We start from the raw sequence: 12,316 nt of genomic DNA on the forward strand, positions 1-12,316 counted from the left end.
AGCAACCTTAAACTCTTGGGCTTAAACGATTCTCTTGCCTCAGCCTCCCAAGTAGCTGGGACCACAGGCACCCACCACAATGCCTGGCTATTTTTTTATTATTGTTGTTGCAGTTGTCATTATTGTTTAGCAGGCCTGAGCCAGGCTCGAACCTGCTAGCCTCAGTGTATGTGGCCAGTGCCCTACCCACTGAGCTACAGGCGCCAAGCCTCCAGGAACATTTTTAACAATCACCCTATGCAGCTAAGTGTTGAGAAGCACTGCCTGTCTGCTGCAAAGGTTCCTGAAATGTTCTCCGTTTGTTTTCTCTTAGGCCTCCCAACACTGCAGGAAGTTGATGGGGCTGAAGTAATCAGAGATGAAGTAGTTCAGGTGATTTCCCAAGTTACTCAGCTGGGCTGTAAGTACTACCTCCAGATGCTTAGTTATCAACAGAGCTTGGGGCTGAAATTCAGGATGTCAGTGAGTCCTTAAGGCTGCATTTCCTGAAGGCAGAGATTCTACCTCTTTGTCTTTGGTTCCTTCCACAATACCTGCAGTTGGCCCAGGCTCAGCTGTCCACGGCTACATGGAGGCCTGGGTCAGCAAGGAAGAATCAAGTCTTGCCCCATAGCTACGACAAGAATCTCCTTCATAGCATCCGCAAACACAAGACTCCTAGCTCTCGTTTGCACATCTCCAGGGAAAAGGATTTTAATATTTCACCAATAGCCTATTTCATTGGCTTTGACAATAAAAAGGTTATCTTAACTTACATGCATGAACCCTACTACCACCACCTTTTTGAAGTGCTTACCAAGTGCCAGGCATTGCGTGACCTTTATGTTACAGGGTACAATTCATGCCCTGCTCACAACCAGAACGGAAACAAGAGAACTGAGGTTCACGGGTTGCACAGCTGGTAAGGGGCAGAGCTAGGATGGGTGGACGTCCTAGGAGGATTGGGACCAAGTGTCGAGGCGTCCGCTCTTAACCACTCAATAATTCTTCCTTTCCTACGGTGTTCGGAGGAATCACCTCTGCGCTCTACCCTCACTGCTCTAGAGTGACGGTCGCTACCAGGAGCCGGGCCCTAGGGCCTTAGTCTACGGCTCTACTCACGCCCCCTCAGGCCCCACCTCGAAGCCTCATCTTCTGGGACCGCCCCTGGAAACCCCGCCTCCTCGGATCATTTTCCCTGGGCCCGACTCTCCGGGACTGCCCTCCCACCGGGTCTCCCCAACCTTCTCCACCTCCCCTAGGGCTCTGTTCGGGTCCGCCAGGCCCACCCCGCCATTCCCCTGACTCCCCACCCTGGATTCTCCGGGCCCACCCCTCGAGGCTCCAGCAGCAGACCCTCCAGCCAGCCCCTAGGAGCCCCGCCCCCCGGCCTGCACTCCAGACTCCAGGCATGTGCCGGAGTCCCGGTCCCAGGTTGTCAGCAGAGCGGTGCTGTCTGATTCTCCCGGACCTGCCCCACCTTCCTGGGCGCCCTGGCCCCACGGCCTTACTCTCCGGGGCCGCCGCAGTAGCAGTAGCATTGCTGCTGATTGGTGCGGTGGGGCGAGTCCCACTCGAGATCCTCTGGCTGGTAGGACAGCACCATCTTCACCGCCTGCAGCGTCCTGGCGATGGCGCCCTTCTTCAGCGCGCCGCCTTTCTGGGGGGGAGACGAGGGTCCGAGTCAACGGCAGGGTCCCAGCTGGGCCACATGTATCAGCATTTGATTACCGAGGGAAATTTGGGGGTACCCGCAGATATTCCAGTGTAGTCAGAAACGCAAGGAGGTTTTTTCATCAATTCCAAACCTTCCCCTATATCCCGGAAGGATCTCTATTAATACGATATTAGTAGTACTAAGCACAATAAAGGTGACAATTAGCAATCTGTATTGAGTGTGGGCAATTACATGGATTTTCTTTTAACATAAAGCACCATTTATTGGGCTCCTCCTACTTCTGACACCAAATCTAGGTCAATTTTACAGGCTCAGGGAGGCAGTGCAGCCTGGGCAAGGACATACAGCTGATTAAGTGGCAAAGGGGCAGTCCTGTCCCCAGAGCCCAGGTGTGGCCCCTCTGCATAGAGCTTAGGCTCTGAAATGAGAAGTCAGGCCTCGGTGCAGGGGTTCTCTGTGCTGCCCCACTGGAAGAGGCAAGAGAAGCAGGGAATGGGAGGGATGGAGGGCTCACCCGCACAGCCAGTGCGAAGATGCAGCGTCGGCAGAACCAGGGTGTGAGCAGGGGCCGGTCAGCACTGCCTGCTATGGGGATGTGGCACTGCTGGTGGTAACCTACAGCAGAGGAGGGAGTGGTAAGTGCCCACAGGAAGCAGTGGCCCAAGGCCAGGCTGTGCAAAGGTCACAGGACAGGGTGGGCTGCAGGAAGTTCCTAGGAGCTCTGCCTACCAGTGCCGGGAGACTGGCTGGTGATGCCCACCAAGGCAGCCAAATTGGTATCAAGTGACAAAATTCATCAGTGGGGGAGGCACCAAGTTCTGGCTTCAATGCCTGTGCCCCATCTTTCCCCACAACCTCTCCACCTAGGAGGGCCTCAAACTGCATATGCCATTGCACTTTCCCCAGCTTTCCCCAAGGTCACCTTCTGGCCCTCACTTACAGAGCCTGCCCTCTTTTCACCCTAGAGCTCCAAGAGAAACAGGAAGCCAGCTGAGACCCTGAGACCCTAACAGGCAGAAGCAGTTCCCATTAGCAGCCAGTGTGGAGGAACCCACAGGTCAGGCCCATCTCAGTGCTTTGCTCCCCCCACTCACCCAGGCCACACTTCCCGCAGATGAGGATCTCATTCATGGGCCCAGATGTCTTCCCCAGGCAGATGTTGCACTTGGGCTCCTCTCCTGGAACGCCAGCTGAAAGAAAGGCTCTCTAGAGTCAGGTCCAGACCCCAGGAATTAGGAGTTCTACAATCAGTACAGATGCTGAGCCTCTCCTGGGTATTGAGCCTAGAACTGGGCCTTATATGCCACCTCACTAAATCTTCTCAACTTCTTTGAGGTGCCTTCTATCATTACCCCCATTCTAAAGATGGGGAAATTGAAGTTCTGAGAGGGTTAGTATCTTGCTTAGCTAGTAAGTAGGAAATGTGGGATTCAAACCCATGGTTGTGTGACATCAAACCCTCTGTTCTTTTGGCCACATCATGCTGCCTCTCCTGCCTGATTTAACTTGTTTTGAAATAACTTTTAATAGTTATATTATGGGACAATAGTAGGATGTTAAAATGCAACCCCATGTTCTCATCAGTAAGTACAAACACCTGGCTAGTCTTCCCACCCCCTTCTCCTTCATGTAATTATTTTGAATCAAGTCCCAGATCCCCAATCATTTTTCTAAACATTTCAATATACATCTCTGAAAGATCAGGATTTTTTAAAAACATAACAATAGCACCTTATTATACCTCAAAATTAACATAGTTTCTTAATATTGTCAACAGTAATTTCACTTACTGTATTCATTTCCAATGTCTTAAATAAAAATGTCATAAGAATTTTAAGTCTGTTCTTTTAAATCAAGACCCATGTAAAGCCCACACATGGTGACTGCTTTATATTTTTAAAAATTCCTTTAAATTTACAGGTTCCGGCTCAGCGCCTGTGGCTCAAGCGGCTAAGGCACCAGCCCCATACACCTAAGGTGGCGGGTTCGAATCCCCAGCCCGGGCCCGCCAAACAATGATGGCTGCAACCAAAAAATGGCCAGGCATTGTGGCGGGCGCCTGTAGTCCCAGCTACTTGGGAGGCTGAAGCAGGAGACTCGCTTGAGCCCAGGAGTTGGAGGTTGCTGTGAGCGTGATGCCATGGCACTCTACCCAGGGGGATAGCTTGAGGCTCCGTCTCAAAAAAAAAAAAAAATTAACAGGTTCCCTCCCCATCTTTTTTTCCTTTGAATTTTGTGATCAAAGGATATGTATGTTCTTTTAATGTGTGAAAAGTCTGTATGAGTACATTAAACACACTTTGCTGTGTGCTTCTGTTTATTTCCCCTGCAGGCTAAAAGTTTTCCAAGGGCAGAAATGGTATCTCTTTAACCCTGTATCCCCAGGACTTCATATAGTATGGCATATAACAAGTGTCCCAAGACATGTTTGTTAAGTAAGTGGCCAGGAAGGAACTTTGCCTTTTACTCCTGAATATGCCTTCAGGAAGGTGGTACCCAAAGTGGGTCTCAGTAAGTTCACATTGGCTTAATAAAGTGATAGATAATTATGGTAGTGCCCAGATTTCTGCTCTCATCTTGGGAGAGGGGGCCATCATTCTGTATGGGAGGACCAGTCATCTGGCAGGGACACAAGCTGGATCCTGGTTAAGCACTATGGCACCCATGGAGCCTGGCACATGGTAGGCTTCTACACAAGATCTACTAAGGTGAACAGCCTTTCTTCTCCATCGGCTCCTATGTGTCAAATAAGAGGGTAACCAAGAGAGGAAATCCTCATTGCTTTGAGTCTTTACATGATAAATTTAGAGGCTTGGAGAAGAACTATTCTGCACTGGTCACAACTTTTTGGAGAAAGGGGCAATTTGAATGAACTACTGACTGGCTTGGTTCTGTGGCCTCTACCTGGCAGACTTCTTGGAATCATCTCTTAGGGCAACAAATTCTTGAGAAACTGCTTCTCTACAACTCAGTACCACTGAGCTAAACATTGCACATGGATTATCTTATTTAATCCTCCAAACACTCTTCTTTTAGGTGAAAAGACTTGGATTCAGCAAGGTTACATTATTTGCCCTGGCTAGGATATACAGCTAGGGCTGGAATTTGGTCCAAGATCAATCTGACCCTAAAACCTGCCTCTCCCCCTCCTAGGGCTGTGTCTCTTTTCCTCTGAGAGCATAAATGGCAAACAGGTTCTACCCTCATGCCTACTCTGATTGACAGTGGTTACTTGGTGCTCTCATGTTGAAAGCATGTAAGTGTTGAGACTGCCTGCTAATGCATGTCACATGCATGGGAAGGGAGAATGGTGGTAAGAATGTCCCTGATTTGCCACCTCTGTAAGACAAAGATGATGCCAGATTTCTGAGGACAGAGATGGTACCCAACCATGCTCCTTTTCCACTCTGAAAGCTGGTTTACCTCCAGATAGGCCTCTATATCCTCATCCTGCCTGGCCCATCTCTACTTTCTTGGTCTTTCCTCATTCCCCTACTCCTTGCTGCATAGATAGGTCAAGCTCCACTGTTAATCAGGGGCCCTGTGCTGGCAACTAGAGGTGACAATTCTGAGTACCCAGCCCCTTCCCCACTTTCCTAGTCCAGATGATCCAGGGCTTTGAGCAGCAGATGTAGTACAGAGAGGAAGCAAACACAGGCCCAAGGCCTAGTCTCAACCCCCAGCACCTCTCTGAGCCACGTCCCCACCTGCCCTCCTCCCCCACAAGGTATAAGCATTCAAGGGGATGACAAATGACCTAAGTGCTTTACTTAGTAAACATACAACTGGTAACCTGATCATTATTTCAGGTGGGCTTGGGGTCCATGGACAAGGGCTAGGATTGTGAGATAAAGAAGACATGGAAAAAATGAAGGTGGTGGAGGAGAGAGGACCTGGGGAGTGTGGGAGTACCCAGGACTTGAGGAAAACTCACCATGCTGTATGTCCTTCCACAGGACCCAGTATTTGGAATTATCTTCAAAAGTCACAAGGCAGCTCTGCTTAGAACTGCTTACCTGGGAAATGGAGAGGGGGCAATGTGAGGAAGGGCTGGGGGAAAGCCTAACTGGAGCATGGTCTTCCTCCCTCTTCTGTCTCCTTGGGCTCCAGAAAGGAGGGTGAGCCTAGAGGGGTAAGGAAGGTGGCTATCACTGGAGTTGTATAGCCAGGGACTGGGGATGACAAGTTGGTAGGAATGTTGAGGACAGAACAGGCCAGATGGTCGTACGGGATGCTCTTCAACCTGGCTTCATTTTGTTTTGCAGCTCTCAGAGAACTTTTCTAAAGAACTGGTTGGATGATGTTGATCCTGCAAAACCAGGCTCTGGATCCTTCTGCTGTCAACTGTTGGGCATGAGGGACCAGAAGGGAATTCCCTAGCAATCCCTCTCCCTCTATCATTGGTCTGAGGGTCAGGCTGGAGGAGGAGCCTAGGAACAGGGGACAGAGGGGAAAGGTTTACCCTCTTGATCTTCCCAAGGTAATACAGTCCATCTGTCCACCGGCACAGCACATACTGGCCCTCTGTCAGCTTGGACATCAGGTCTTTGAAGTTGTTCTTGGCCTTTGTCAGGGCCCCCTTGTTGGGGAGATGGCTGTTGGCACCATAGGAGTCCCGAGTCCCTGGATCCAGAGCTCGATTCTCCATCAGCTTCCACTGACACTGGGAGAGAAAGATCATAATTTTCACCTTTTGCTTTCCCTGTTCCAGAAAGCTCATCACAGTAGGAAAGAAACCTGTGCTAGGTACAAGACATGTTTATTTCACTGAATCCTCATAATGACCTGCTAGGGAGACATTATTATTCCTATTTACAGATAGGGAAACTAAGAAAAAAATTAAAAAAGAAGAGGCTGACAGGCTAGAGCAGAACCATGGTTTATAATCTGGTGAGCTGATGCTAAGTCAGCACTGTTCTCTTCTCAACCACACAGCACAAAGTCTCCTGCCCAGAGGGCCTTGACCACACGCCTTGTCTCAGGAGGCTGAAGCTTTATCCTTTAAGCAAACAACACTGCATGTTCTGTGGGTGGAGGGCCTTTTCCAGATGGTGGCTGGCCACATCCCTCTACCCCCAGGACACAGGCACCGGGCAGCTTTATACTCCCTGCCCCTACCCTGGGATCTGTCTAGAGAAAACTCACCCAGAAAGGAAAACTCTGGGTGGTTTGTTAACTGGTATAGACTGGGCCATCTGTGTCTTTTATAATTCCCCTTTTCTGTTCTCAATTATGGGATGATTTAATGGAAACCAATTCTGGGACATTTAAACCCACTTACGCTTTCACCTAGATGCTCATTTGCCCCAAGCCGTGGAGTTGTTCCCACACCACTCACCATTCTAGTCAATGTGCTGCTGGCTTATCCCTTTCTCTTACTAAGGGTACTGCCCAGAGCATCTTAGACTTCCCACCCAAGGAGCTGCCACCACCTGCCAATCTCAAGCATGATGGCTTCTGGCATTAGTGCCCTCTTTTCCATCCTTTTGTCAGATCTGAGCTGGGCCTCCACTTTTGCTAGAGGCATTTGTTTGCCACTGGCTTAATAACTGTTTCCTGGGTCTGGTGCTCACCTCTGCTAAATCACCTGGGCTGGGAATTGAACCTGCAGGCCTAGTGCTGAGCAGGCCACTCCTGCCTTCTTCATTTATTTTCTTTCTTTCGTTCGTTCTATATACATATAAAATATATATAGAGAGAGAAAGTGTCTCATTTTGTCCCCCTAGGTAGAGTGTCTTGGTGTCTTAACTCAGCAAGCTCATACTCTTGGGCTCAGGTGATCCTCCTGCCTCAGCCTCCGAAGTAGCTGGTACTACAGGCTCCAGCCACAATACCTGGCTATTTTTAGAGACAGGGTCTCTCTCTTGCTCCGGTTGGTCTTGGAACTCCTGAGCTCAGGGAATCCACCTGCCTCAGCATCCCAGAGTGCTAGGATTACAGGTGTGAGCCACACCACCCACCCACTCCAGTCTTCTTACCTCCTCACCAGATTCTTCCTCAGGCCCACCAACTCACTTCCAGAAACCTTTTGGAGCTCCCAATGCCTTCAGTGGTGTTCAAACCCTTTTCCAAAGTCCCCTTCTCCTCCCGCTTTGGGCTCACCTGACTCAGTGCCCTTTGGCACACTCCACTACAGCCAGACACAGCCTAGCTATGTTTCCTGCACAGGCTTCGCTGTCTCCCTCTGCAGGACGCTGGGCACCTGGTGTCATGACTATCTTCCCCAGGAGCTAGTCTACCGCGTCTCCCTGTGAGTGAGTGCATGTGTGTGCACTCCCGGTAGACTGCAGGATGACGTCCACAGCAGTGTGCCAGGGAGTATGTGAAACTAAATGCATGCGTGTGGGGGGCCGGTGAACAGGGCATTGCAGGGGGCTCAGCTCTCCTGACTGTGACTGGCCACGTCCCCCTCTGTCTGCCCTCCATAGCGCATAGGCACAGGGCAGATGTGGTCTGAATCTCTGCTCTGTCGCTGCCACCTGGCTCCCCCGGCACAGCGAGAGGCCCGAGACAGGTTCACTAACTGACACTTCCTCCCTCACTGCACCTTTGGGAGCGGGCCGGCTCGCCGCACCCTCTCCACCCAGACGGGGCGAGGGGCCCCCGGGGTAGTGGCCCCCACCCCCTCCTCTGTTCCCCCGGAGCGGGCCCCCGCGGGCTGTGATTGGCTGATTCAAACCCATCTGCAAAGAAGTGCCTGTTTGCGGGTTCCCGTCCGCGTCCAGTTCAAATCGCGGCACCCGGAGCGCGGGGCCGGGCGGGGGCAGGAAGCAAGGATGATTCATGCGCCGGGGCCTCTCCCAGGGCGGCCGTTGGCTTTTTAAAAAGGGTGTTCAGCCGGGGAAAAAGGTTGCACGAGAACCTTTCAGATTGGAGCGCTCCGCTCCTCGGTCGCTCCGACGCCAATTCTTCCCCATCCCAATCCCGCGCCGCAGCCGGACTTCGGACGTGAGCAAAATCCCCAAAGCCCCGTCTATCCTTCCCCCCCACCCCAACAGCAAAAGTAGAGATTTGGCACAAGGAATAACGACCTGTCACCCACGCCCGCCAAGGTTCAGGGACCCGGTGGGGCTCCCGCTGCCTTGCGTGCTCCGTTCGCCCCTCATCGCCAAGCCCCCCCGCGCCGCGCCGCGGGACTCAATCCTGGCGGCGTCCGACCCTCCAAAGTTCCGGAGATTTCGAAAGGAAAGGGATGTGCGCAGCGAGCAGAGTGTGGCGGGGAGTCCCCAGGCCGGGCCGGCCGCCCGCAGGCGGAACTTACCGCTAGGCTGCGTGCCTGCCGGTCCCACTTGGAGTCTGGCCACCAGGCGCATCGGCTGCGGAGGCGGCTGCGCTCGGCCCGCGGCTGCCCGGCCGAGTGTCCGCCCGTGGGGCCGGGGTCGGGGTCTCGGCGGGGGCGGGGCGGGGCGGGGGCGCCGCGGGGAGGAGGGGGAGGCGGCGGAGGGAGGGGCCGGGGCGCTCAGGAAGGGGCCCCCCGGGCGCGGGGCGCCATCTTTTTCGCGTTTTCCCGCGAATTATTGACGTCCGGCTTATGTAATTAGCGGGGGCCGCACCGGCCTCGCCATTGGAGCCCGCGCCCGGCGCGCCCCCGCGGCCCGCCCGCCCCCGGCGCGCATCCTCCGGACGCTGAGCCCCGCGGCACCGACCCCCACGGGACAGCGCCCCGCGCGGGTGGGGCCCACAGCGGGCTCGCACACTCTGCGAGGAAACACAAGACGCAGCAGGGCGGCGCAGACACAGCCCCACGCGACAGACACACAGCACCTGCGCTTAGAGTGCGGGCGTTCTGCTCAGAGACACAGCGCACGTATAGCGTAGAGACAGCTACAGGACACACAGCACAGAGCATACACAGCGCCTCACATGCAAACACAAACACGCAGTAAAGACAATTACTGTACACACAGGCCATAGACACAGATACACAGGAGGATGCGGTCTACACGGCATAGACACAACAGGCACACGGGAGAGAGGACAGCAGCGAAAAGCTGCACAGAGACACAGTGCACAAAAATACAGGATACGGTCGCAAACACATGCCACGCGTGATATGAAGGAATGGCACCGAATGAAAGGCCACATACAGTCATAGGAAAGTAGGTTCAGGCAATGGGCATGGCTCCAGTCACAAATGGTCCCTGCCCTGGAGAGAAGAGCCAGACCTGACTCCACTCAGACTCTTGGGGGAGCAAGGGTGGAAAACGCAATAACCTCTCACCCACATCCCTGCCCTCAGTTCCCAGCGCCCACCTCACCTGCTGCCATGGTACAATGTGGACATCAACCGGGGACTGGGGGAGTATGTGCTTTCATGGGTGTGGCCTGTGGAGACACCACCTCCCAGAGCCATTCCAGCTCCCCTGGAGTTGCCCACCTTTGGTGCTCTGCCTCCTGGCCTTGGGGTGTGGTCTGTCCAGCCCCCTGTTTTCCCTTCCCAGTCTGAGACCCAGAGTCCTCTCACCTCCCCCTCTTACCTCCTGCCACCCCCGGCCCCACTCCCCACTTCTGCCTCACTGCCCGATTCTGGGTCCTGATCGAAGGCAGAACCTGGCAGTTCTGAGCACTAGCCTCCCTTCTACAAGCGCCTGGAAAGGAAGCAGGGGAGCAGACCTATCAGACAACATTTCCCAGTCCTTGAGAGCAAATTTTCAAGTCCTAAAGGGGACCTAGGATGGTGCTACTTAGCCACATTCTGCCAAGAGAACATGTGTCAAATGAGGCAGGACTGGTGATGCAAGTGGGACACTCCCACTGCTCTGCCTTTAGGGCTGGAGTGGGGCAGAGATCAAGGAGGGAAGTGTCCCTCTGAGGCTCACAGTCCAGCTCTCCTCATTACTGGCAGTGGGACCCTAAGAGTATCACTTCAGCTTTTAAGCCTGTTTCCTCATCTAAATAGAATTGTTGGGAAGGTCAGAGGTGATGTATGCAAAGCGGGTGCGCACTAAGTGATGATGGTACTTTGTCAAGAAATTCTGTATTCATCAAGTGGTGTGGGACTAGAGCTGGGGACTGTGGTGTCCACATTCTCTTGGGGGAGTCTGTTGGCACAAGCAGCGACACGTACATAATAAAGAGGGGCTTGTGCAGTGAACTGCATGTGTCCTGGCTTGAGTTTAGTTCTGTCTCTGAGCCAGGGTGGGGTCTCAGGTGAGCTAGTCCCTCCTCAGGTCACGTTTCCTCATCTGACCAAAGGGGGTTAATTATACTCCCCCACCTCCCAGAGCATTGCATAGTCAAAGGTCCAAATCAGATAATGAAGGAGCAGGTGCTTTTGGAAACTAAAAGATGGTATGCAAAGTGAGAAGTTTTTAAAACAGTAAAGAACAGGAAATTACAAATGACACAAGAAAGATACGGTAACTTGGAATTGGAGAGAGAGTATAAGTTTCCTGGGAAAGGTGGCAGTTAGCTAGGATGTGGAAGTAGGGAGGTAGATATTCCAGAATTTAATGGGCTGACAATTCAATTTTTTAAAAAATGGGTTAAGGATTATCAACAGGCAATTCACAAAAGAGGAAATTTAAATGGCCAAAGTGGCCAAAAATATGAAAAGATGTTCACCCTCATTGGTCATGTGAGAGATGCAAATGAAAAGAATCGTGGCATCATTTCACACCTGCTGGACTGGCACAGAGTAAAGAGTTGTCAATAGTGGAGTGGAATGGGGGCAGCGAGGATATGGTGCGGTAGGGACCCAAAAGCCGCTGATGGAGATGCAGACTGGTTCAGTGACTCTGGGGAACAGTTTGGCAACATCTAAGGAAGTCAAAGATGCTCATATGTACAATTCAGTGACCCCACTCCGGTCACTCGGTATAGAATTGTAACCAACTATAGAAATGATCCCTGAAAGTACAGTCTTGGTATATAATTGTAAAAATTTAGAAATTGATGAATTGTCCGTCAACAGCAGTCCACCTAGATAAACTCTGATCTCTTCATACAGTGGAATCATATACTGGGAATAAAAATAAACTAAACTCCTAAGTCTCAACATAGATACACTCCAGGGAAAAAACCAACAACAGGTTGTACTGTGGGTACGGTGTGATTCAAAATATTTTTTTAAAAATTCCAAAACATGCTCTGTATACATTCTCAGGGATACAGTCAGGTATAAAGGCAGTGAATGGTGCATGGGAAATGAAAGAGCCCAGATTTAGAATAGTGGTTACCTCTGTGAAGGAAGGGATGGGGTGACGTCAGAAAGGGATTGCAGGGGATTTAGTGGCATCGGAAGTGCTTTATTTCTTAGGAAAGAAAAGAGCTCTGAAACAAATGTGGCAGTGTCAAGACTTGGAGGCGGGGTGTGGGCAGGGTCCAGGATAGCTGTTCTCCCTATCTCAAGTTGAAAACTTTTCATCTATTTAGTGTGTGTATGAAATATTTGAAATAGTTCAATTTTTTTTTTTTTATTGTTGAGGATTCATTAAGGATACAAGAAACCAGGTTACACTGATTGTATTTGTTAGGTATAATCCCTCTTACAACTGTGCCTTGCCCTCCAAAGGGGTATCACACACCAAGAGAAATATAATTCAGGCTCGGCGCCTGTGGCTCAAGCGGCTAAGGCGCCAGCCACATACACCTAAGGTGGCGGGTTCGAATCCCCAGCCCGGGCCCGTCAAACAACAATGATGGCTGCAACCAAAAAAT

The 12,316-nt window shown here is 51.7% G+C and overlaps 1 protein-coding gene across 2 annotated transcripts in view; it reads right to left on the reverse strand.

Moving 5' to 3' along the window:
• PHF19 (PHD finger protein 19) overlaps window positions 1–6,355 on the reverse strand; it is a 17,962-nt gene extending 11,607 nt beyond the window's left edge. The window contains exons 1-4 of one of the 2 annotated variants that reach the window (XM_023510601.1): window positions 6,120–6,355; window positions 5,592–5,673; window positions 2,752–2,847; window positions 1,927–2,272 (exon numbers count right to left, since the gene is read on the reverse strand). In XM_023510601.1, the coding sequence (XP_023366369.1) occupies window positions 1,950–2,272; window positions 2,752–2,847; window positions 5,592–5,673; window positions 6,120–6,338 (720 nt within the window). In that variant the 5' untranslated portion in view covers window positions 6,339–6,355 and the 3' untranslated portion in view covers window positions 1,927–1,949. Of the gene's footprint in view, window positions 1–1,490; window positions 1,640–1,926; window positions 2,273–2,751; window positions 2,848–5,591; window positions 5,674–6,119 lie in introns of those variants that run through there. The other variant, XM_023510602.1, reaches the window with a different exon arrangement.
• Window positions 6,356–12,316: the final 5,961 nt, after the last annotated feature.

Source organism: Otolemur garnettii, unplaced genomic scaffold, assembly GCF_000181295.1.
Source record: "Otolemur garnettii isolate 467f Iridium unplaced genomic scaffold, OtoGar3 scaffold00014, whole genome shotgun sequence".
Classification (NCBI taxonomy): domain Eukaryota; kingdom Metazoa; phylum Chordata; class Mammalia; order Primates; family Galagidae; genus Otolemur; species Otolemur garnettii.